Raw genomic sequence first — 25,553 nt, 5'->3', positions numbered from 1 at the left:
ACTCTATGACTGTTATTCTGCGTGCACTGGGAAAATTGCATTAAAACACTGATTTGTTATATTGAACAAATCTAAGATGCCCTTCTGACACAAAAGTCGACGCAAAAGTAGGCTGGCTGAAAATGTTCTGCCAAAACTGTTTTTTGATGGAAAAATTGGGGTTTTGACAGCTTCCCCCCCGTGTCTCTTCTATGGAAATTTTTTCATCAAAAAATTGCATGTTTTTCCCCCCTGGTTTTCAGCCAAACCCAAAATATTTCAACCAGAAAATAAAATATCTCTGAAATGCTGCTACAGTGCATCGTGGGAGTTGTAGTTCAGGTGTCTCATGCTCCCGTTCTCCTCTGTGTGCTATACTGAGCTACCCCAGCCAGCCTTCATCTTCCCTGATGCATACTGTGGCCATGCGACTCTCATGGTACGTCATGGGAAATGTAGTCTGACCACAGAGCCAGGGCCATAAAGGAGCATGGGAGCATGAGGCACTCTAACCACAACTCCCATGAGGCACTACAGTAGCATTTCTGAATCAGAATTCTTTGTTTTGTGGATAAAATATTATGATTAGTTATTTTTTGCTGAAAACATGAAATTTTCTCTGGGACTCTACTTCCCCTCCATTTTCCAGCCAGCTCCATCTCTTAGTGACTTTTGAGCTTCATTAACAATTAATGTGCTTTTCACTCAGTCTTCTGTTGTTAATCACTCGCCCTAGCTTAGTTTTGGTTCCATCAAAAATGTGCCTTACAAATGCAAATATATTTTATATTTAAAAAAAAATTCCCTGCAGATCTTCCTCCTGAGTTGCATCTGCCGCAGTGTCATCTTCTGGTTACCATAATGGACAAGCTGCCCTCTCAGCCTGAGGATGTGCAGGCTCTCTGGACCACAGGAAGCCAGTTCTCAGAAGAGGTTCCCAGGTAATTTTTGCCTACAGCATTCAAGCTGCACAGGCAGACATGGGGGTTCAGGTACAAGAGGCCCCTCAAGCTAGCAAATCAGTAGCATTAGCAGGCTCTGAGGGCGCACTGTCTGATCCTTGGCCAGATGTGCTGGTGGATGTGATGTAATGCCTCAAGGATGCACAGTACAAAGCAGAGATGCGCTGGTCAGTTGAGAGAAGGGATGGCCTTTGGGCTCATGCAAGAATGTGGAGGGCCCTCGGGTTTGAATTTTTTTTAATCTCCAAAATCGGTCAACTTTCCCTCAAGTCAGCATGTTTGTTTATTTCCTTGTAGCAGGCATGCCATTTACTGAGCGCCCCCTCATGGCCAGAGGTGCCTCAGCAGTGCCCTGACTCTGTGCTCCCTCTGGGTCCCTTTAGGATCTCCCCGCATTCTTTCTCAGGATGCCCCCACCCACCACCTGGGGTTGTGTGAATAGATGAAAGCAGTTCACAGTAGTTCTCAGTGTCCCCAGAATAAAGTTAATTACAGCAACACAAAAGTTCATGCTCACTTCCCTCTCTTTTACTGTATGCAGAGCTCTTATTCTACCCCATACTGTTGTTCACGGAGTCGCCGATTCTGTCCTTCCTAGTGGGAGCTCAGTCTCCTGGCTCTGTCTTCTTTCTCCCTGTCAGCTCACTCTCTGTTCTGAGAGAGTGAGAGGAACATATATACTGCGCTCCTTCAGAGATCTTCCCCCTGATCGGTTAGGAGAGAGGGGAGCCTGCCCAATCCTATACTACAGGGCTTCTTGTCCTGCCCCTTAAAGGGACAGTCACTGGATTTTTCTTAACCAACTATTAATTCCTCAGGATCGCTTCCTTTCTTCTTGCTACAAGGCCATTTCCAGGGCCTCTGTTTATTCCAATGTCCCTGGAACAGGATCTCCTGGCCCCCTCTAATTGTAAAGGGCCAGTGTACCTTGTTACAGCCCCAAAAGCCTCTGCTAATCACCTGAGTTATAAACAGAAAGTTAATCAGAGTTGTAAATCTGTTACTGTAAAAATATTTGTGTTATTGCCACAGCTCCCAACAGGAGACAAGAAGGAGCTCCCCTAGCTGTTTGTTCTTGGGATGTGAGGTGTGGACAGCAGTAACCCCACTCTCTTTCATTGTTCTGCAGGCTCTCTTTGTTCTCAGCCCTTTTTCTCGGTTTCCAGCAGTGCTCTGGTGAGCTCTCTCTTCCTGTTTGTTTGCCGGGAGTGATGGGTAATGGACAAGCTGAGGTTCCTGTCACCCTGTATCACCACCTTTGCGTCCATTTGTGTGCCTTCATTGCATCCACACCCCCATCACACTTTCCTCAGCTGGTAGGTTGGTTTTTGGTTTACTCACGATCACCTTTTCAGCTGTTTCCTTCTGGTGGATTTTAACTTTTTCAAAAAGTGTCGCTTTACTTCAGAAGGCAGATACAAGGCAGGTACGACTGCAGATATGCAGCAAATGTCATTACCAAAAACAACTATATAAACATGGCTGGAGACCTCAGTTGTATTAGAAACCTGTTTGTAAAACCACAAAAGGAGCGCAAAAATGCAGCTTCTGTAAAAAAGCTGTTTAGTACTTTCTTTTAATACAAGTTCTGAAGGTGATCACCTCCCTAAGACTGAGAAATTCCAGCTGCAGATTTTATCTCCTAGAGGATAGGACGTCACAACTACTGTAACAGAGGCTGAAAGTCTTTTCGTTCTCCACCTTCAAAAAAGGATAAAATTATCATGAAAAATGTGTCCCCTTTTTTGTCAAAAATTCTAGCAAAAAACTTGACCCTATTTTTTACTGAAAATTTTTGAAATTTGAAAATTTTCAACCAGCTGTTGTAAATTTTCACACGTGGCCAATGATTTTGGGCCCATGTTAAAAATAAACCTAGTTTGCTTGCTTGTCTTTATAACTGAACATGCGATATTAAAGCTAGTTTGCTCCTAGACATTTTAACTGCACAAACTGACAAGTCTAATTCTATCTGCAGTGTAGTTGTAGCCATGTCAGTCCCAGGATATTAGAGACACAAGGTGGGTGAGGTAATATCTTATATTAGATCAACTTCTGTTGGTGAGAGAAACAAGCTTGACCTGAAGAAGAGCTCTGAGTGGCTCGAAAACTTGTCTCTCCCACCAACAGAAGTTGGTCCAATAAAAGATATTACCTCACCCACCTTGTCAGTCTAATTATGTGTCACACAAGTAAGTGGATTAAAAGTAGAGAGTAAAATTGCAATCTGTTCAGAAGTGCCTTCTCTATTCTTTCCTCAGGAGCATGCTCTGCTGGATGCAGTCCTTGGTTCTAGTATGATCACCTCTCTACTGGCTATGGATTCATGGTGCTTCCTGGCTCGGTAAGGTACCCAGTTATTGTAGGGCAAGGAGCAATGCACTGTATGGTTCAGGCTGCATGAACGTTTGCTTCCTAACTGCATGGTTTGAATGGCTCATAATTCTCAGACAGTTTCACTTGTAGAGCAGCCATGTTCCCGGGTTGGTCTATACTCAAAAATGTAGCTTATTTTGGAAAACATGAGCAGAAATGGTTCAGCTGTTTTTCCAACATGAGGGGAAAACGTACTTCTATAAAAGATTTCTTGCCATTTTTTTCCTAGCAGCTCTAGAGTGGAGGACTGTGGGTAGCAAGTTTAAATGTGCCATGGAAATGGCCATCTCTGAGGAGAGAGAGCCTTTAATGCTCCATGATGCTTTATTTTGACTTGTTTGCATTGAAAGTCTTTGAAGATCAGTTTGTTCATATGTACTATATTTTGCACAGAGTTTTTTGCTAACCTTGTAAAGTGTGCAGCTAAGGGGAGCTCTGCTTGTCTGCATAGCTAGTAAAAGTGTGTATTGTGTGTATGGATAGGCTGAAGGAAAGGGATGAGAAAGACTTGAGGGAGGGCTCTTGCAATGCACCTCCTCAGCTCGGCAGCTGCTAAGTCTCTCAGGAGAGGGGCTTTCTGTTACAGTCTTTGTAAAGAGTGTGAGACACAGCATTCTGGTGGGATCTGGCCAAACTATTGAATTTCCGTGTGGGATTGGCAAATTTTGGCAAGTCAACAGAGCTTTGAAATCCTGTAACGTGGAGGTGCTGCTGCTTTTAGGGGTATTTTTTCTTTGAAAAACAACCCAGCCTTAGGAAATTCCATACCAAAAAATCTCCAGCTAAAGGATGTTAATGTTGTACAGCTGAGCACCCAAGTCACAATATGCCACTATGGCAAGGATGCACTTGCCACTTAAAACTTTGCCCCCTTGTGCATATGCATTGTGCATCAGTGTTTAAAGACAAGATCACAGACAGTTTCTCAAATAATATATTAACATAACATTTTTCACCAACCTTAAATATATTTCACTGGAATCATGTAACTTTCATTCCCATATGTTTACATTAATTTCATTGTTACAATGGTCCAGTGTATCTGTATCAACTTACACATTTTATAGAAGTTCTCTTCACTCTACAACACTTACTTTAATTTATTATTTATTTGATTAACATCAACAGTGTGCATTTATTATCCATATACTATGCACTTGTGTATACATGTCTTTTTTCTTCTTCATCTTACATTGCAATCATGGTCAATGCTACACTGGTGTATAGTGGTCCTGTGTTTTGATCTGCAAAAGGTGGGTCGTTCACCGGACCCTCGCTAGAACACGCGTCTATATAGTGTGAATTCGCATATAACGCAGTCACAGCCATGAATCCCAAATTTAATTACTTGAATTGGAATTCATTTTAACGCGGTCCCTGCTATAACGCGGTACCATGCATGGATCCCAAATCCCGCGTTCTAGCGAGAGTCCGATGTATTTCCTCTCTCCTCCTGCTAATGCATGTCCTGTATATTTCTTGATTCTCTGGCCACAGAATGGCTTTGGAATTTTCTCCTGGCAAATGAAATATACATAGGCCCTTAGGAAAAAAGCATTTCTCTGCTTTGTGTGGCAGAGTGCGAACTACTCTCTCCGACCAAGCAGAACAGGGCAGATGTGCTAATTGGCTTACTGACCTCTCTCTGTTACATCCCAGGTATGGAACGGCTGAATTGTGTGCTCATCACGTCTTTGTGATAGCCCATTTGGTGAGTAGTGTGGCAGAGAGTGGTGTATGCATGTACGTGTGTGTGTTTGGGCAGACAGGTTTTCTGCTTTTCTTGAACAGATCATACTTCCTGCATGGGATAGAGAGTAAGGAGACCTGAGTTCTAACTTCCGTTCTCCGGCAAACTTCATAAGTGACCATGGACAATTTTCTCATCCTCTCTGTGCCTCATCTTTGCCATCAGCAAAATGAGGAAAATCCTTCCCTCCCGAGGGTTAATAATTAGCACTTGTTGCACTATAAATATATTCAGTGGTGATGTAGGTAAACAATCTGAAGGAAGGGGTGAGAAATATACAGACACTGCAAAACTGATGTAAGAGCTGCTAATTTAGGAGTTACTATAGTGATCCTATATGATAAATTAGAGGAATGGACAGAGCAGAATTCAATGAGATGCCCCAAGGATAAATAAGAGCAAAGTAGCATACATATGCAATAAAAATAGCACCGTGAAGTAGAAAACAGTAAACCAGTAGATGGCCTGTAATGCAGGGAAAAACTTGACTGTAATGGTGTTGAACTACCAGTGATCACTCATTGGGATGTTTTGATTAAAAAGGGAAATGTAATCTTCAGTGTAAGAGGAGAATTTGTTGCTGCCTAAACAGAGGCCCAATATTAATTTTTTAGGTCATATTCCTGAGTCACAGAAGTCTTTGAATCTTTGAAAATGCCGACCTGTAGAATTCATGTGCTGGGAGCAGTGTCTTTTTCTTAATTTGCTTAGATCAATTTCCTTGTTACCCTAATTCAGATAAAGTCTTGCCCTGGCGAGTGTTACCAGCTCTCTGTCTTGGGGGTCCTGCTGAGGCGTATGCTGTTCTTGATGGCTCCAGACCACCAGGCAAGTATAGCACCAATTTCTCCAGTCTTCTGCTAAGCCAAATAGAAATCCAACTGGCCTCCATTAAAACACCAGCCATCCATTTTCAGTTTACTGGAAACAGGAGGGTGGAGCAAACAGTGGTTTCTTGCCATCCTGATGTTGTGAGATGATAAAGCGGAGCAAAAGATAACATACCAAAACAGAAAGGACACAGGGGGTTACTTTAATAACTAACTCGACCCCTGTGCTGTCCCAGAAGTGCCTTCTCTTTCCTCTTCAGTTCTTCCTTATTATCAGTCCAACTTTGCTTTGAGTTTGTTGTCCTGTTTTCCCTGTGTTTTAGGCTGTTTCCCAGTTGAGAGATGGTGAGAGTTAACTCTGCTTATTCTAATAATGACTAGATCACTTTTGAGTCACAGTATAAAGGAAGACCACAGCTGAACGTATATAGTTTAAAGGCACAATAGGAATGGTATTTGCAAATAAATAACAGTTAAATAGTAATAACAAAAAACAACAATGCTGAGGTAAATTAATAAATGGTACACAGGAAATCACCAGGGTAAAACGGATACTCAGCTAACTGGTTTAGTTCCCTGGGAATCAGCCTCTACATGCTTCATAAGAAAAGGCCAAAGAGCAAAACATTGATTTTGTCGGTGTTTCGTATGAATATGCTCCTCTATGGTATGTCTGCACCAAGCTTTAAAAAAGCAGGTGTCCCGTGTGGGAATGGTGGCATTTCCCTACTGAGCTGCAAATCTGTAAAAAAGTCAAAGAGGATCAACCTTGGTTGCTGCAAACTTTTGGACTAAGAGTTAAAGGGCTGACCCTGCAAACCCTGAGGCTCATGGTGAAGCTCGTTTTAGAGCTCATGGTGAAGTTCATTGGTCTGCTCACATGGATAAAATTACTCAGTCTGTAAATGTAAGTAGGAGTGGGCTCTTCAGTAGTAGGGAGATTGATTAGTGACGGGGATCCCAACAGCAGACTGCTTTCCATGGGGAATTGTTCCCCAAACGTCTGTGGCCAGATCTTCAGTTATCATTGCTCCAGTGACTTCAGTGGAGCAAAGCAGATTTATGCTTGCTGAGGATCTGGCCCCTGTTCTTTGTTGCTATCCCCCCATATGGTTGAGAGTACCATTTGCTGAATCACACTGCCTCAGTAGATCATTCTCACACACCTCATGTGGGGCTCTTTGTCAAATGTCAAGAGTAGCACAAATCAAGGTACTGTTTGTAGGTTTTGCAACTCATCACTTCCAGGTTTTGTCCTGATCTCTTTAATTAACATTTACTTTGACTTGCAGGTGGAGTTTACCCAAAAGTTTCCTCCCAAAGAAGCAGAGAACCTGCCCCTGTGGCAGCATATTTCTCTCAAGGCCCTAACTCCTGATCTTAGGAAACATGTGGAGCACCAGCTCTGTGTGGTGGGGCTCACACAATGCAGGCAGTGGCTGAGCGGCAGGTGCACTCTGGGAGAACTCCCACCTGTGGTAAGGGAAGGTGTGACTCTGTTCATTAAACTTAGAGTTCCTAAGTGATAAGGAGCCTATTGTTACTCTGGCCCTGCTTGTTTGTCTTCCCCTATTGTGCAGCCTTACAATATGTTTAGATTGCAAGCTCTCTGGAACAGGGAGCGTCATTTTATTATGGGCAGGTCTACACTACAAACTTGTATGGCACAGCTGCATCGATGCAACTGCACTGCTGTAACGCTTCTGGTGAAGACACTCTAAAGCTGATGGGAGAGAGCTCTCCTGTTGGCTTACTAACTCCACCTCCCCAAGAGGTGGTAGCTCTGTCGGTCAGAGAAGCTCTCCTGCCAATATAGTGCTGTCTACATGGGGGGAGGGAGGGCGCTAAGATTGGTGTAACTACGTCGCTCAAGGGTGTGGATTTTTCACACCACTGAGTGACAGTTATAGCGAAGTAAGTGTGTAGTGTAGACCTGGCCTATTCATGTGTACAGGGTGTAGCACAGTGGGGCCCTGATCTAGGCCTGTAGGAGTCACTGCAGTACAGTATTATGAAAAGATCTATCTTCTCCCCCAGTAAATGCATGCTAATAATTCTTAGTAGCAAAAATGTCAGATAATGCGTGTGTCAAAGGGAGAGCTAAGTTTCAACTTTTGACCAACTTTCCAGAGGGCTGATGATTACTGAACAGCTCTGGCAGCCACAGTGGGAGCTACTGGCTATTCGGCATTTTTGAAAGGCAGGTCGCTCATTTAGGTGCCCAAATATGGAATTAGGAACCTAACTTTAGACTCCTATTTTTGAAAATCTTTTGGATCAGAAAGAGCCCATCTTTGGGCATGTAGTGCCTCCCTTGCAACGTTGTGTTCACGTCTTGTGTGTCTGTTAACAATAGTTAGCGAAAGCTCTGCGGATCAATAATTATTTTAATTACGTTTTGATCTCTTGCCGAGCATACATACAATGTTCTCGCTTAGACTTCTGGTGTGGTTTTGGCTAGAAGATTTCTTTAAGTGATAAGGGGTCTGCTGTTCTCGGAGGCTGCCATACCTGAAAGACAAGCACTGGTTTTTCTTGACAACCTAAGAAGAGTTGAGTGTGACTGGAGACAGCCACCTAAAAGGCCAGCAATTCAGGGTTCTGCTTCCTATGTTTCTGTGGTGATTGATAAGGCCGCTAAACCCTCCCCTCCTTATTTGCGCAGAACCGCTACTGAAGTCAGTGGGAGTTTGCTCTGTGAAGCGTGGCATGAGTTGGCTTATAGCTTGGTGGACTAGCAGAACTACATTACTCACACATTGGGCCTCTTGTGAGGCTTTAGTAGCTGAATCCAGCAGGCCGGATTTTTACCTTGCTCCTGACCCCTCTCTCCATCTCTGCTAGAATGTTGCTCTCTCTGTCTTGCTGACTGTGCGCAATTCTGCTGGCGAAGCTCTGGAGGCAGGACTACAGGCAGCAGTGCTGGGAGCTGCTAGTCAGCTCTGGGCTCTCCTCCAGGTCAAGCAGGTGAGAGAACTCAGTGTTCCAACAATGGAAGGCAGCGCTACCCTGAAGGACCCAGGGCGTTCCACCATTTGTGTGTTACCAAGTCATTTAATTGGGTTGGAGCAGCTCCCTAAAGTGCTTCAGACATCATGGTGTCTGAGCCATTGCCAGTGCTTTGGGGACTGAATTCTTCCCACAAGCACGTTTGCCCCCAGTGATATGTAGTTGGACCTGCACGTGTAGTGATGAGTCTTATTACTCCATATCAGTTTTAGATGGACAGTTGTCTAAAACGAGTCTAGAAAGGGGATTGATCCCCAGAAATGGGGAAAACACAAATTAATAGAACCAGATGACCCAACCAGTGGGGATAATTTAATGACCTTATTTTACTAAGAACAAACAAAGGTGTAATATAGGATTTCCTTGTGATGAGAATTGCATTAATTCTGGCTCTGTTTGGCGCTGAACAGCCTGCAAAAGCACTATTCTGAGCTCAGGTGAGAGATGTAGTTGTACAGAAAACAGAACATCTTTTGTAGAAATGACATGTTTTTAACTCCTTGCACTGGTGCAAAAAGAATGTAGAGACATTTGATGAAGTCAGAATTTCCTCTACAGTGTTTAAATCTACGGATTAGTGTTTTATCTTCCAAGATCTAAATGTATAAGGGCAGATCCACAGCTGTTGTAACTCAGTGTAACTCCATTGACTTTATTTGAACTGTGGGAGGACTATGACTTCAGTGGACTTATTCCAGTTTATACCAGCTGAGGGTCTGGCCCATGTGTTTTTAACCCATTACTAATGTGAATGAAAACCACTGCCATCTGGAGTAGCACACCAAAACCGAGGGCCTCCTGTTGGTCTGCAGCAGAAGGTTACCGAACCAACATTTCCCACGAACAGTGTATCTTGCTGCTTTTGAAGGTGCAGTCAGGGGAGTCATCATGGTTTGTGCTCAGATGTGGGGGGAGGGGAGAAATAAATATTTGCCAAATGGTTATGGAGAAAATAGGTTGAGAGACATCTTACTTTTTTGGTTTCAGTGAGAGGGGCGGGATACAAATGCCGTAGATTTTTAATAAAAAATATCAATAGTAGAGTATCCTATAAAATGCAACCATCCTAAACAATTCTTTATTCCTTCTTTTTGATTATCATGAAGATAAGAGCGGCTATACTGGGTCAGACCAATGATCCATCTCACCCAGTATCAGACTTCTGACGGTGGTTAGTGCCAGATGCTTCAGAGGGAACGAACAAAACAGGGCAATTATTGAGTGATTCATCCTGTCGTCCAGTTGCAGCTTCTGGCAGTTGGAGGTTTAGGGACACCTAGAGCATTGGGTCCATCGCTGGACCTATCTATCCTACAGGAACTTAGCTAACTCTTTTTTTAACCCAGTTATACTTTTACATTGGACTTGCCAGAGTTTATGCTTATTTCTATTTTCCTCAGTAGGATTTGACTTCCAGTTTTTAAAGAATGCCTTTTTGTCTCGTAACTGCCTCTTTTACTCCGCTGTTTAGCAATGCTGGCATTTTTTTGGTTCCTCTTCCTGTTTTTTTTTAATATGGGGTATACATTTAGTTTGAGCCTCTATTACGATGTTTTTGAATAGTCTCCATACAGTTTGCAGCCATTTCACCCTTGTGACTCTTCCTTTTAATTTTCATTTAACTAGCTTTGTCATTTTTGTATAGCTCTCCAGTTTGAAGTTAAATGCTACTGAGGCAAGTTTCATTGGTATTTTCCATCTTACAAAGATGATACATTTAATTACATTATGGTCACTATTACCGAGCGGTTCAGCTATATTCACCTCTTGGACCAGATCCTGTGCTCCACTTAGGACTAAATCAGGAATGGTCTCTCCCCTTGTGGGTTCCAGGACTAGCTGCTCCATGAAGCAGTCATTATTGGTGTCTAGAAATTTGATCTCTTCATCTCGTCCTGCAGTGACATGCGCCCAGTCAGTATGAGGATAGTTGAAATCCTCCATTATTATTGCATTTTCTGCCTTGCAGCCTAATTGTCCTAAACATCTTGAAATCACTGTCACCATCCTGGTCAGGTGGTTGATAGTACTTTCCTACTGCTATATTCTTATTGTTCAAGCATGGAATTGCTATCCATAGAGATTCTGTGGTACAGTTTGATTCATTTAAGACTTTTACTTCATTTGACTCTGTGCTTTTTTTCAAAATAATGTCACTCCTCCACCGCACGACTTACTCTGTCATTCCTGTGTATTTTTTACCTTGGTATTACCATGTCCCATTGATGTTCCTCATTCCACTGAGTTTCCACAATACCTAGTATATATCAATATCCTCACTTAACCCCAAGCACTCTAGTTTGCCCCTCTTAGTATTTAGCCTTCCAGCCTTCCTCACTGCTTCTCATGGGGATTGTATCTGCGATGGTATTTGTCTGAAGTTAAATGCTTTGGGCACAATATTGCAGTCTCACGCTTTTTATAAACCAGTTAAATTGCCCTGTAAACAGAAGTGCTATGATGCTATATAATATGTCCATCTGGTCTGGTGCAGGTCTCAAGTCAGCCATGCCTCCAGCAGACACTTTGCTTGCTCCTTCCACTGCTGGAATTTTTCATCCAAACGTTAGACCCTCAATTGATAACTCAGGTAAGAAACATCTTTTTGGGCAACCTACCTCATGCATGCTGGATCTTTGTTATTAAATGAGATCACATCTAATGAGTCGTTTCATGGTCTGATTTCTACTACTTAGCAAGAATGAAGAGTTCTTAACTTTATTTTGATTCCTTCCTACACTGTTTTCATGGCTTTGCTATGGTGTTTGCTACACATTGGTTAGCATCACTTTTGGGACTCTTGCAGTCCTTTTTTTCGCTGGGCAGTCATGGTGTCTGATGCATGTTTCTCTTTCAAATGCACTTTGGGCTTTTACGTAAGGATCCATTTAACATTTTGAAAAGCTCCGGGATATTTGCTTTTGTTCCATTGATGCATCTATTGTCCTGATCTAACTCTCTCTAGATGTGAATGAACTCAGACTTGATGGTCATTGCAATCCCCCGTTGAACAGAGTTTTTGTCTTATTTGATGGGGCTTCATCCACATCTATTTTCCTGCAGGTGTTTGCAATGCAGGCTTCCCTCCTTGAGTTGGATCCCCCAGATCATGTTCGTTTGGCAGCACTGGATCTGCTCTCTTCTATGGGGAAATTGTTTATGCCACAAGAAATCCAGGTAAATGAACTGGCGGCAACATTTTGTCCTGAGCCATTCGTATATATTATTAAGGGGTTGTGTTCGTGGAATACATAATACAGTGCACTGGACAGTGATGCTTGGAAACATTTATTTTCAAACCAGGACAGAATACTTCCATGGCAGTTTTATATTCCAGTGAGTCTGTTCCTGTTACTCCCATTGCCTGTAGGATGCTGGGTGCATTCATTTGTATATTATTTCCCTGGAGCTTGATAGAAGGGCTGATGTACACAAAACACATTCTTTCCCATCTGGAGGTCAGATACGTTCTCTCTTACTATGTTTTTTGCCAGCCAAGCCTGTTGTAGACTTGCTCAACCTGTAGACTCTAGTCTTCTGACTCTGGAATATTTCTTTAATGATGAATTGGGGGGCAGGATATGCCGATTAACCCTCCACAAAAATCTGACTAGTGTGCGCTTCCCTTTCAGGGGCAAGTTATACCCAAGCTGTCCTATCTCTTTACCTCTCTGTTGGCCGACAAGACTTGGCTGATTTACCAACATGCACTGGAGGCATTCACTCAGTTTGCAGAGGTAAGAATGGCACCACAGTGGATATACACATTTAGCTCTGTTAATATTTCCTTGTATATCAGTTTCTCTAGCATCTTAATTTTTGTTGCTCTTCTCTGAACTCCCTCCATTTTGTCAGTCTCTGTACAGGAGCAAAATGCTTGACACTGACCTCAGTATTCCACTTGCTATGGTGTGAAAATAAAAGGATTAACAAAATGCAAGAGAAATACAGTGGCCCCAGGAAGCGGAAGTGAAGGAAGAACAGATTTCCAGTATTGTTTTAAATACCACACACACCCCCCCCCCACCCCTAACACAGAACATTTTTCAGATTGTTTTGTAGATGCTCTACAGTTCATCTTTATTATGGCTGCATTGAACATTAATATACTAATCAACTTTTTCTTGCTCAAAACCTTTGACAGGCAACAAGGCATGAAGATGTAGTTCCTCAGTGCCTTAATTCTGAAGAAACTAAAAACAAAGTTGTTTGCTTTCTGGCCAAGGTATCTTCTTGAATTATTTTACTGCTGTCTTGCTTGATAGAGGAGGGGCTCTTACCCACAGTAAACTGACCAAGACTGCTGTAACTGGAATCTGATGATTGTCTAGAATGATGAACAGTGATGGCAAATGCTGTGCAAGTTTCCACCACAGACTTTCCCAGTGCTTCTCCAACTCTAATTTATTAACATCTCCTGCTATTCCCTTCCTGAGTACAAGGCGACTAAATTGGCTGGTGCTTCTGGTAAGGTGAAGAGGCATCCACTAGTGAGATGACAGATCGCAGCTCCGGGGTGCAGAGGAAAAAGGCCAGGTTCCCAAGCCTCTTTGCTGCGTGTGTACCAATTAAAAGGGGCACCTAAATGAAAATAAGTGACTAGCAGAGTGCATCTATTTACTTCACGCAGCAGCCTCCACAGAGAGTACTGAGAAAAAACTAATGAAAGAATATTTTGTACTTCCTAGAGGATGACTAGTAAATGCACTGAACTCATGACCATTAAAAGGTGAAGAGTTTTCTCTGCTGTTAACAACCCTTTCCCCCTTTGATGTGCCAGCTTTCCACTGGACAGCAGCACTTCAGAGAGGACAGTGCAGGAGTTTTTGCCCATTGTACCGCATAGGGGAGAGGCAGCAAAGCAACTGCTTCCTGCTAATGTCATACACGAAGTGATGCTCCAGCATAGCTGTTGTAGCCCGCATTAGACTGAGCTGTTTGCCCAGCTTAGCTCCATACGTTTGCTGGTTGAAGCCTTGATGAAGAACTGCACTTTAATGTAATCTGTTTTTTATTTTGTAAAGAGTATTTCCATTGCCACAGTGTAATAGTGCAAGGGCTGGAGTCATGGAGGCTGGAAATGCTGCTGAGTTTGCTTAGTTACCTCTCCTGTGGCTTTTCCCTCAGACAAGGCAAGGAGAGGAGACGGCAGAAGCAAGGGCAGAACGTGTGAAACAGGAAAAGGCCATCTGCAGTGCACACTTGCTTAAAATGAAAGTGGATGGCAAATGGGGCTCAGCATTAGAGGTAGGTGCGTCTTTGAAAGCAGCTGAACTAAGTTTGTATTAGTCCTTAGCCGTGCCCTCATGCATGGGGAATGGCGCTGTCCTTCTCCCAGCGCTTGCTGTGAAGAGGACACACCCACCTGCTGCACTTCAGTGCTGGGCTCTGTACTGCCCTTGCCATGGCCATGGCGGGCTGAGTGAGAGAGCGGGGGGAGGCACCTCAGAGGAGCTGTGAAAAGCTGGGCTAATCAGGACTCCTGGCTTAGCCCAGTAGCCACTGGTAGTCCCATCCAACCCCTGGAATTGCTGCTAGCCCTCAGGTAACAGGCCAGTTTTCTAAAGGTTAAGGGGGTGTTAGAATGTGATTGACAATACAAGGCTGTCAGTGGCAGGGATGAGAAACAAACCCCTCTCTGTCGAGCTGAGCAGAGCACTCCCTAATGTTGAATTTGTAGTGTACCAAATACAGCAAGGCTTCCCATAAATGGCTGAGCTCAGTGCAGCACAATACTGCAGGCACATTCAAGGCTAGTTCTTTTGTTTAACACCTGTTAGACTGTCATAAGCGAGGACTATGTGATTTCACTTCTACTTAGGGAGGATTCATTTCTCTCCCTTCTCCCCCAGTTGTTACTAGTGGGGGGTTCAGAAGTGCCTTATTGCCCTTATTCGCTCAAGGAGGAGCATTGAAAGGAGCTCTGTCCAAAAGTCAGGAGCCCCCATGCCTGTGTTAATTGGGATACTAAACTTTATATTGAACCAGTAGATGACATAAAAACTTTGTTAGGAGCCTCAGAGTTTAAACTTGCATGAAAAATCCCAGCTGAAGTGGCTTACGACACTGCCTGGTTATTTTTCATCTAAAGGGTTGAGGATTTAGCCTGTATCATAGTGGGATTGGCAGTAAATAGAGGTTTAACATCTCATGTTTTAATCTGCAGCCTTTAGCAAAGAGAGCTTGTCACTCACCCTCTGAGGAGCAGTACAAGTCTGCTATAGATGCTGCAGAGAGAGCACTGGAAGCTGTGAACCTGCTGCTGCAGAAAGGACCATCTCCTGTTTGGCTTGCAGTGAAATTAGAGGCTCTACAGACAGCAGTAGCCATCTTAAGAAATAGTGTACGGTAAGGTGTTAGATGCTGAACAGCTCAGCTGGAAAATGAACAAACTGAAAATAAGGGGAGTTACCTGTGATACCCTTCTACAAAACACAGATTTTGATAAACGTGCCTGCTGTTAAAGCAGAGGGCCTGTCTTCCAAAAGAGTTAAATTGAACATCTTAACCCTTCCAACTAACTGACTCCATGCTGTGTAAAGGAGCTGATTTCATATGCTGCTCTAACTTGGACCAGGGAAAACTTGTGTTGTAAGAGAAAATGGACCATAATTGTCCCTGTTTTGTATTAAACCGTTAACAATGAATGCATGAATAGTTTGTGTATTTTAAAACCAAGGTTCCATTCTCATATGCACCTGGGCTGCTGTTCCACTCGGACACTGTACTGATCTCTTGAAAATAATCTTTATTGGTCAGGTTTAAGAGCAGAGTGAATTTAGAGCTATGATACAATGTGTTAAACACTCTTTCCCTGTAATGGTCTCCTAGCACACCCAGCCATCCATTCTGGTAGAGCAGCAATAAATAGGTCATCCAAGTTAACTGTACAGTCTACAATCACTGCAGTTTGTATCTAAAAAGTTAAAAGGAGCCCCTCCACTGTGGCTTATTTTTCTAATAAAAAGAAATGGCACAAACATTAATAAAATTTATCTGAACTAATGCAATTTTCATTTATTTTCAAGAGTTTTCTAGAGCAGTGATGATTCCTGAAACAGAAAAGTATAAATCACTCTTCTTTTTCAGCTCCAAAACACAAACCATTCAAGCTGTTCCAATTTCCACTAGCCAGTGCTATGCACCTCACTTGTACATATGGCTTCAGCATGGGCTGGAAAAGGAGCATCCTTGTACAGGAAGATAGGCTGCACTGGGATCTTGCTTAATGCAAGCGAAAGTGCCTGCCTTCCTGGTAAAATAGTGTTGGTGAGGTAATAATCTAACACATCATGGAAGCAATAGGCCATCGATTGCCCTTGTCTTTTCCCATCCATCACCAGTTAGTATCTTCCCAGTTCAACTCTTCCTCTTCACCCCAGCCTGCAGTTTCAGCCTAGAATAATTACATAAACTGTATCAGTAAGAACACACCAGATGACAGTCATGCACAGCTACACCCATCCATGTAAAATAAATAGATACATTAACCCAACCCCTGAGAACTATGCCAGACATCAGTGGGGCCTACTGCCCCCTGCTCCTGGGGGAATTCCTGTGTGGTTCAGAGCTGGCTGAGAGTTGGAGTTCTACCTCCCTGAGCCAGGTTTTTGGTAATCCTCTGGCCTTTTGAGTAAACTGCACAGCTAGTCAGTTACTGGCTGGAGCAGCAGCAAAATGAATGTGTTGTAATGCCATGCACCCCTTCCTGTTCCTTCTGCCAGGGCCTGATAAGGGGAAGAGAGAGAGTCAGGTTTGCTGGGCTACCACCAGCTCTCACCCTAAACCCCAGGCAGTTCCAAATCCAGCATCCTCCATTAAATCTTTATATAGACATAGTATTCTTTTCATAATGAAAGTGCCTCGTCCCCATTCTAGAAGAGCCCCATAGACACAGATGAAGCAGTACATGGGCTAAAAATAACAAGGGGTTACCAGCTACTGCTTACCTAACTCAGTGACCAGACCTATCTGTACTTTGCCTACGCTGAGCGCCCACAGGTACTTGTGACAATTTTTTCTAAGCAGAGCTCAGCTGTCCCATTGCTAATAATTTACTCCCTGTGGTACCAGAAAAATAAGCAATCATCTGCTATTTTTAGAAACAAGCCATCTCTTCCCCTCAGAATAGTTCAAAGGAAGCACTTGAAACACTGCATTAAGGAGGAGCTGTTGGTAGGCAGTTAAAATGTCACTTCAGGTGAGGTTTTAACTCCCCTGGAAAAACAGCTTTGCAGAGAGGTTCTATGCATCATTTCTAAGCAGCTGAACCCTCCCACCCCAGAGGCGGGAACTTGTATGCTACAGACCAGTACCTGGGTTAGCCCATTGAGCCAGGCTGTGCAGCGGACGCACTGGCCATGCCCATCACACTGATGCCTGGCTCATTAATACATCCCTTCCCCGCAGTTTTGTGAGGAGCCACCATGGAGCTCTGCACTAAGATTCTCCCCGTCTTAGTCAGGTCAGCTTTTAGATGGTTCCCCCCACTCCCAAACTAAAATAAAATCCTTGTGCTGCAATCATTTGGGACTTACGGTGGTTCAGCCACTCACTAGCCTGAGACACGAGACCCAGCAATGACTCCCTGTGCAGCTCACTGGCCTCTATCTGATAACACTTCCCTACCTCCCAGAGCTGTTGTGCAGATAAATGCATTAAGTGCACAGATACTACGGTCAAGGGGCCATCTCAGTACACAAGATAGCAGTAGTTTCCAAAGGTGGTGTGCGTTAAGCTAGCACCGGGCCAATCATTTAACAGATTGGGTCAGGTACTTTGCAGTTAAACAATGGTTTAAAACCACACTCTGTCCCTGCTGTGACTCTCAAATGGTAGTAAAGTACTATGGCAGCAAGGTGGGGTAAGAGCAGCGGTCCCCCTTCTCTTAGCCATATCACTCAGCAGAGGAACACATGCTCTTATCACAAGAACTGTTACCTCTAAGCAAGGTGAGGGTCCCTCCTTTCCAAAGGGCTGAGGAGGAAGATGTCTCTATACACCTCACTCTCCCCATACCCTGCATGCACTGGTGGCAAATAGGGGATGTTCCCTTTCCTGCTAGCACTGGCAGTGATTGTGTTTTCTCCTGCAAGGCAGCCTCTCAGTCCCCCTCAGCTCTCCTAGCATCACCACTGGCTGTGACAGGGCACCCTGTTCGATTTCAGAGACAGAGGCTGTCTGGGGAGGGAGAACAGCCTTTCTTGCTTCTTCCCTTCTTAGGTTTCAGAGTAACAGCCGTGTTAGTCTGTATTCACAAAAAGAAAAGGAGTACTTGTGGCACCTTAGAGACTAACCAATTTATTTGAGCATAAGCTTTCGTGAGCTACAGCTACAGCTCACGAAAGCTTATGCTCAAATAAATTGGTTAATCTCTAAGGTGCCACAAGTCCTCCTTTTCTTTTTCCCTTCTTAGGAGCACCCACAGCCCTGGACTCAGTCAGGTAAGCAGATTGTTCCACATGCAGAGCCATAACCGTGTCCCTCGCTGCTGCAGAACACAGCAGCAGTCCTTAGACCCTGTGACAATCCATCAGAACTTCCAAGTCATATGCCCAGTTCAATAAGCAGCCTAGGACTTTGTTGTGATCTATCTGGTACATTATACAGGCATGTGATGACAGACCAGGATTACACACCACTCTACAACTCCCTACAGAGAATGCGCAGGTTTCTAGCATCACTGGCTACCATGGACAAGCTGTTTCTTTCCTTTATTCAGATCTTACATACCATTTAAAAGGAGGAGTTCATTTGCAAGATGCATAGGCCCCCCACCCCTCCTATTTTATAGTACGTTTATCTTTTAAAAGGGATTACAGAACTAATGAGTCCCAGAACCAAAACATCCCGTTTAATGCCATGCAGTTCATGCTGCAAACCACAATGTGCCTCAGCTATTGGAGGAGGACTGCTACAGCTGAGAGTGGAATTTAGACTCCCAACCTCTTCAAATCTTTAGCAACTCCACTGAGTCTACAACATCACTTATATTGAAGTTACCTGTCTAGTAGAAGCTGGGCTAGGACAATCGTCTCATTTCACACAGGCCCCTAAACAGCCCCTAACTGAATCCGAACTCAAGAACTAGAGGGAAAAGTTTATATCCCCTTCCTAGTCCTCAGGCCACTGTGCCTATTTGTTTTAAAGGCCACAGGTTTACCCAAACTGTACTAATCAGTTTCATATGCCTCTTATCACACATCTGCAGCTACAAGAGCTGATCAAACTGACAGTGCCTGATAAGAAGGGTCATTCAGCATCTCTACAGCAGTCAGCTGATGTGGACCTGTTTCCCCACCTGCAGAGACTCCTTCCTCTCCCCCCATGTTATCCATGTCTATATGAAGCTGCTGAGGCAGCATGCACTGTGCCAGCGCCGCACAGATGACACGCTGCTGCTAAGGACTGAGGCACAGTGGCAGGGTTGTGCAGTGCCTGCTTGCATTATGCATCCCTTGAAATGCATTTTTTCCTTCTACAATTTGCCACATCACTCACTATAATTCCCCCTAAACCCCATATTCTCACCTCCGTGACTTCAGCTGCTGCAAATTTGGATGAAAACTGGACAATCTGGGAGGTATCCTCTCCACCGGAAACTGCACTTAAGTGACTAAGAACAACCGAGTCTGTCCTTACTTCAGGTAAAATCAGGAAAGCTGCAGATGGTTTAATATCTGGGGTCATGTCAGCAAACCAGTCCAACTCAGGGTCTCGCACTGGTTTCCTCTTCACTTGGATCGTGAACTCTTCTCCTAAGCCAGACTCCCGTGGAGACTTAGGAGACCTTTCCAGGAATGGTGTTTCTCTCAGCTGGTCTGGGTGATCCCAGCTGTCATTGCTCCAGCAATTTGCAGGGCTGGACACTGGGGGAGGACTCGGTTTGAAGCTTTTGGATTCTTTGCTCAGCTGAAGGGCACCAGGGAGTGGCCTCTGCACTTGGACTCCATCAGCTCTCGTAGCATTGAGGCTGTTTCCTGAGAACAGTTTAAGAGCCCGGCTGCTGGGCTCAAAGTTGTCCGAGGGTTCCTTGACCACATTATGAACAACAACATAGGGCCCAGTGCTGCCATGTGGCTCCATAGGCCGAAGCTGTATGTTCAGAGTTTTCTGAGTCTCTGGCTCTTCGGACTCGCTCCAGTCTGGCCATTCCTCCGCTGGCTTTTCAGAAGTATTCAAAGGGCTCCTGCTGCTTCCCACAGTATTCATCGTAGCAGGATCTCCATTCAGGGATAGCGGAGGGTCTTGTTCAACTGTGGAAGATACAGGAATTACATACCTGTTTTGGATGGTGCTAAATTGTGCCTTCCCCATAAAACTGGGAATGTAAGTTATACCTAGAACTCCCACCATGCCCTAACTTTATCACTAAGGAAACACCACACCAGCCTGCTGGCCTGAAAATCAGCTTGCTCAGGAACAGTCACACTAGATCAGAACAATGCTCCACATAGCCCAGGGTGTTGCCTCCACCATGATCTATACTGGATGCTTCAAAGTGCTGCTAAAGGGGAAGGGAATGTAGGGCAAAAATGCCTCTTTGCCTCAGAAGCAGTGACCAGCTTCCTGCCTACAGTGGGAGGGTTACTAAGCTTGGTACATCTACCCAGCAAGTGCCCAGGGCCTGCTGAGTTGCTACTGGACAAAGGCAAAGAACTGAAACACAGATGGACGTTTTGGATCAGCTTCCCTGTCTTCTCTAGAAGACAGGGAAGCAGCAAGTTTGTGAATGGTGCCAAGTGCAACTAGCGAGTGCGTCATGACAGCCTTCAGCTCATTGCTGGAGCTGCTCACCCACCTAGCTATGGGGTGGGATGATGGGGGCACGTAGGAAACCTCTCTGGTAAAAGGGCCAGGGTGTTCAAAGGCAAACAGACATGTCCTTATGGGTACATCTCTATGTTGCTCAGCTTGCCAGCAGTGTCATTGTTTACTTCAGTCTTCTCAATTATCTTCTATCCATCCCCAGGCAAATCGAGCACTGAGAGCCCCCCCTCCAGTACTCAGCTTTACAAAGGTTAAATCTACAAACTGTTCTCCTAAACATTGTGTTATGTTCTTCCTCTGTGTCCTCCACTCCCCCCATTTCCTAGCTCCTTTACCTGTCAGGTGCATATGGCAGGGAGTCACTCAACTGAAAATGGCACCTCTGTAGCCATTTCAAGTCAGCAGGAGGCAGCGCTGTTGTGCTTCCACCAGAAAGGATATTCTTCATTAGTGTTTAGCAGTAAGGACTGCTCCAGTAAGAAAGCTCTGGAGGTTTACCTGTCTTTAAGGCCACCTGAGAGAGATTTCTTGGCACATGTTTCTCGCTGCTGAGGGACACGTTTCCACCAATGGGGCACTCGGGGAACACACTGGAAGAACTGTTCTGCAGGGGCTGGGAGAGCTGGCTTCTCTGGTTGCTGACATGAGTTGGGGAGTCTGCAGGGATACAAAGTAAAAACACAAAGGACACTCACTCAATAGCTGCTGCTCTGCTCAGAACAAAGGTACGAGAGAGATCTTCATTACGTTCAATTGCCAGTATGAAACCCAAGATTGCCCACAGCATTGTAAACACACAAGCCACCTTCATCTGCAGCACAGAGATCTGGCTCATCGAGATGACTGCCTAGCATGCAGTGATCCAAAGGGATTCAAACCACATTGGATCAAGATGGAGGCTTGCAAGCACATGCTTGTAGTAGTCATGGCCTGCACCTCTCATTCACCCACAATCTACTCCATTTTCTGCGATTTGGTGGGGTCTGCAGATTCCTGGCACCTTGCTAAGACAGCCCTTGAACAGGCAAAATTTACTTGGGCTCTACATTTGAGGTCTGGGTGCTTTGCAGACCCCTAGGTGAACGCAGCAGCCAACACTGCACTTTAATGAAGTGAAATTAATCCGAGCCCCATTCACATCCTATTACCATGCATCTAAGATGGCAAACAGTGTTTGTTTATCCATCTGTCTCCCCAACACAAGTTTCTGCCCTGCAGGGCACAGACAGTCACAAGGTTCCAGAGGGATTCTCCTGTTATCGCCTCCCTCGGCTCCTCTTTCCATGCTGCACGCACACAAAACAAACTCTCAGCTGCCTCCCATAGGCTGTGACGTAAACCGGAACCGGCCAATTGAGGTGTTTCAGCACACAGCAATAGGCAGCCAGCACTGGTGCAAATGAAGCCAGTCACTATGGCATTGTCTATGTAACACTGAACCCTGGCTGGGTGAGCAGCAGTGGGGACTGGACCTTGGACCTCTAGATCTTAAAAGCTGGAGTCTCTTCTGCATGAGGTAGAAGAGCCAGGTCTATTTACCAAGGCTGTAGCAGGCTCGTCAGCCTCTATCTGAGATCCAGCCACCACTCAAGGTGGACAGAGCACCATACTGCGATTTCTGTCACTTTGTGTATCTGCACAGGTGCAGTCCCCTAATGTAACAGACTTTACAGCAGTACAGTGTGATTTGTATCAGTGTGGCTTGTGACTGGTTCCTTCCGGGGTGCCACTGAGCCCACCTTACCCACCAGCCCGGGCTCCCTTTCAAACTCTGGTGCTGTGATAAATTGCCACGCTCTCCAACCTTCCTCTTTCATCAGCATACAGATAGGGACACACCCAGCTGCAGCTTCTCACACAGATGCTGAGATCAGCTCTGCATGGGAAGGCTCAGCTAAGGCACCTCCTAGTTGCTAAGGCACGCACCCCCCTCTGGAGTGCAAACCCAAAATTATACCGTCTTGCGCTGCACAGGCACCTGTACAGCGCAAGCTCATAAAAATTCACCCCCTCCCTCAATGTGGAGACACACATGCAACAGCTTTCTGCCCCAAGTTATAATTTCCACACACACTGGTTTTAGACAAAACAAAACAAGTTTATTAACTACAAAAGATAGATTTTAATTGATTAAAAGTGATAGCAAACAGGTCAAAGCAGAATTCCTTAGTAAATAAACAAAACCGCCAACGCTAAATAGGTAGGATATGAATTAGCTAATTCTTACCCTGAATGATAATCAGGCTGGCAGATTCTTAAGAACCAAGCTTCCTTGGCTTTCCCAGGTTTTTATATACAGGTTAAAATTCCCTCTAGCCTGGGACCATCATTTCCCCCAGTTCAGTCCTTGCCCCTCTGGTGTTTCCAGGTGGTGGTGTTGTAGGGGGAGTGAGGTACCATCATGATATCATTGTCCCCCTTTTATATCTTCTTCCCACTTGCTGGAAAGCTCTTTTGCTGTGACTTGGGTCAAACAATTCCCATTGTGTAGTGCTATCTCTAAGAGGTTTCTATTGTACACAGTTCCTGGGGTAATCCTTGTGCTTGTGTGTATTTCCTCAATAAGCCATTAACATTGTTTGGCCTTTTTACAGTTGCACCTGAAAGGCTGCTTGTGGGTGTTTTCAACCTCACAACATGTTTCAACAATACATACATAACCAAAGTTCATAATTTGACATACGGCGATAGCACATGTAATCCAACAAGATATTACTGTCTAGCAGATCAAGACTTTTAGAATGTTACCACCTCACATGGCATACTTTGTACAAAACATATCCTAATTACATGACACTGGTGAATATTGGGGTGCCAGGGTGTCACATGGCTTACTCCAGTTTCCAATCCAGGTAAGCTGCACCAGTGTGTAAATTGTGCTATTGTAAACTGCCTACAGTGCCGGAGGGGTTGTGTTAGTGTAGCTATGCAAGGCTGAAATACAGGTATAGACAAGGCCTACAGCTAACATCAAGACAAAACCAATTAGCTTCTGCTTTTTCTTCCCCCCATCAAGGGGGCAACAGATCAGTCACAAACAGTTAAAATGTCACAAGATCCACTGCTCCATTTAATACCATGTTGTACTAAAAGTCATAGAGCTAACTGAAATTTTAACTATTTAGGAGGGATTGGTTACAATACGAAGACTCCTCACTGTCTCTTTAACAAAATGGAAAGTTGTGGTTTTGTTTATATATGGCTGTTCCCAGTGAGGTCTTTCAACAGTGCCTTTGCCCCTGGTGGTTTAATTCCTCTACATCTCACTGGAGCAGCTTGTGGCAGGGACAAATCTGTTGCTAAACATATTACCCCAGTTCTGTCTTTGCAGATCACTTTTTCACTGCTGAGGACAAGAGGCCCTTCACTTAACAGGCTTATCCACATGAGGGACTCTCCCTAGAGTCCCTGTCCAAGCAGCACAGGTAAGACTGGACAGCACAAACCAATCTCACTGTGCTGCAATCCCAAACTCTGTTTGCGTTTACCTACCTGCTGGCGAAAGGTCCGTAGTTTTAGTGAAACTCGGTGCGGAGCGTTTGAAAATCTTAGTTCTTCCACCCCCCACAACCACTTCCGGTCCAAGCAGAGATACCAGAACTGCTAAGCCGTGCAGCGTTATCGCAACAATAGAGTCACTGGTATCTCGAAGGCCCAGTAGCACCTAGGACAAGAACACCAGAAAGCTATCAGAAACAGCAAAGAATCTGAGCAGCATTTTCTTTAGCTCTTCCATTAAAGATGTTTACAGCATGTTTCTGCTGTTCTTTCATCTAGACAATCATGTGGATAACCACTTCTGAAACTCACCGTTAGTGCCATCTTCTCTCTGACAAACAAAATTCAATATGTATATCACTTCCCTGGGTAGGAAAGTAGTCTTACTCCCCACTAGGGTTCAAAGCCTGATTCATGTTACCAGTTAAAAAGGGTCACTCATACCCTTGTGAACACTGGACCGCTTTGCAAATAATTTGGCACAGTTCAGAACGATCAGTCATCTCTGCTCAAGAGACCCCCACAACTGAGATACTGGAGTGGCATAGGATGGAGAGGCAGTGTATTGTCATAAGAGGGAGGTTGTAAGTCAAGCTTGATGTGTAGGAGTTGTGGGAGGGGAGGAAGGAGGGGTAGCCTAGCACTGGAATACCTATATATTCCAGGAACACTGGCATAGCTAGGGTTAGGGGGCAGGACTGGAATATCAAGGGGTGCTCCAGATCAGGACTCAGGTACCCTGGCGTAGCTAGGGTGAGGGGGCAAAACTGGGTTAGCGAGGAAGGCTCTAGCTCAGGATGGAGGTGAACTGACTGAGCTGTGAGGAGGTGCGTGGGTGCCAGGCCTGGAATAAGCAAAGGGAGCTGCACGTCAGGGCTGAGATGCATTTGGCAGAGTTGGGTGTTCGGGGAAAGCTTACACAATTTGCCTGCACTGTGCTTGACTGTTGCCAGGACTAGGAGATCTTTACTTGTAATAAGCAACAGAGGCCATCCCAGCAGCAGAATCCCCACACTCTTGATACGCCATGTCCAGTCCCGTTGTCTGCCTCATCATTAACCTGTGGCAATATGATGTTTTTCAACTCTTCCTGCGTGAACAGTTCCGCGTAGGTGTCAATGTGAGACAGCAGCACCACTCGCACATGCTCTTCGTGGACCTCAAACAGCTTCAGCAGCACAGGAGTGACGTGCGTCTGGAATAGGGCTGGTGACAGCAGGCAGGTGGTCTCACCTTCTCCAATTTTATCTAGGGAAGAGTTAGAACATGGGACAGGCTACCTCCCAGACCAGAGACAACTCGCTTCAAGTTAAAGCTACTTACAGTTGCCACAACCAGGGGCCTATGGGCTTGAGGTCTGTCACCAAGGAGCCCGGTTTG

General features: G+C 44.8%; 2 protein-coding genes across 12 annotated transcripts in view; one reads left to right on the top strand and one right to left on the bottom strand.

The window, feature by feature from the left end:
- The window catches only part of C8H1orf112 (chromosome 8 C1orf112 homolog), a 32,021-nt gene extending 16,518 nt beyond the window's left edge, over positions 1 to 15,503 (top strand). For 2 of the 4 annotated variants that reach the window (XM_037907290.2, XM_037907293.2), the window contains exons 12-24: positions 791 to 920; positions 2,071 to 2,257; positions 3,203 to 3,285; positions 4,977 to 5,028; positions 5,806 to 5,895; positions 7,190 to 7,375; positions 8,742 to 8,864; positions 11,401 to 11,496; positions 11,970 to 12,083; positions 12,539 to 12,643; positions 13,051 to 13,131; positions 14,034 to 14,153; positions 15,073 to 15,503. In XM_037907290.2, coding sequence (XP_037763218.1) covers positions 791 to 920; positions 2,071 to 2,257; positions 3,203 to 3,285; positions 4,977 to 5,028; positions 5,806 to 5,895; positions 7,190 to 7,375; positions 8,742 to 8,864; positions 11,401 to 11,496; positions 11,970 to 12,083; positions 12,539 to 12,643; positions 13,051 to 13,131; positions 14,034 to 14,153; positions 15,073 to 15,258 — 1,553 coding nt within the window. In that variant the 3' untranslated portion in view covers positions 15,259 to 15,503. The remainder of the gene's footprint in view (positions 1 to 790; positions 921 to 2,070; positions 2,258 to 3,202; positions 3,286 to 4,976; positions 5,029 to 5,805; positions 5,896 to 7,189; positions 7,376 to 8,741; positions 8,865 to 11,400; positions 11,497 to 11,969; positions 12,084 to 12,538; positions 12,644 to 13,050; positions 13,132 to 14,033; positions 14,154 to 15,072) is intronic. The other 2 variants (XM_037907292.2, XM_037907291.2) reach the window with 2 other exon arrangements.
- A 131-nt stretch (positions 15,504 to 15,634) lies between these two features.
- The window catches only part of SCYL3 (SCY1 like pseudokinase 3), a 31,988-nt gene continuing 22,069 nt past the window's right edge, over positions 15,635 to 25,553 (bottom strand). For 5 of the 8 annotated variants that reach the window (XM_043521345.1, XM_037907295.2, XM_043521342.1 and 2 more), the window contains 5 exons: positions 25,144 to 25,421; positions 24,168 to 24,339; positions 21,174 to 21,332; positions 19,437 to 20,161; positions 15,898 to 16,302 (listed from right to left, as the gene is read on the bottom strand). In XM_043521345.1, the coding sequence (XP_043377280.1) occupies positions 16,243 to 16,302; positions 19,437 to 20,161; positions 21,174 to 21,332; positions 24,168 to 24,339; positions 25,144 to 25,421 (1,394 nt within the window). In that variant the 3' untranslated portion in view covers positions 15,898 to 16,242. Of the gene's footprint in view, positions 16,303 to 19,436; positions 20,162 to 21,173; positions 21,333 to 24,167; positions 24,340 to 25,143; positions 25,422 to 25,553 lie in introns of all 8 variants that reach the window. The other 3 variants (XM_043521344.1, XM_043521346.1, XM_037907298.2) reach the window with 2 other exon arrangements.

The sequence above is a fragment of the Chelonia mydas genome, chromosome 8 (assembly GCF_015237465.2).
Source record: "Chelonia mydas isolate rCheMyd1 chromosome 8, rCheMyd1.pri.v2, whole genome shotgun sequence".
NCBI classification, from domain to species: Eukaryota; Metazoa; Chordata; order Testudines; family Cheloniidae; genus Chelonia; species Chelonia mydas.
The sequence above is the reverse complement of the archived record's forward strand: the minus strand, read 5'-3'. Positions and strand labels throughout refer to the sequence as shown.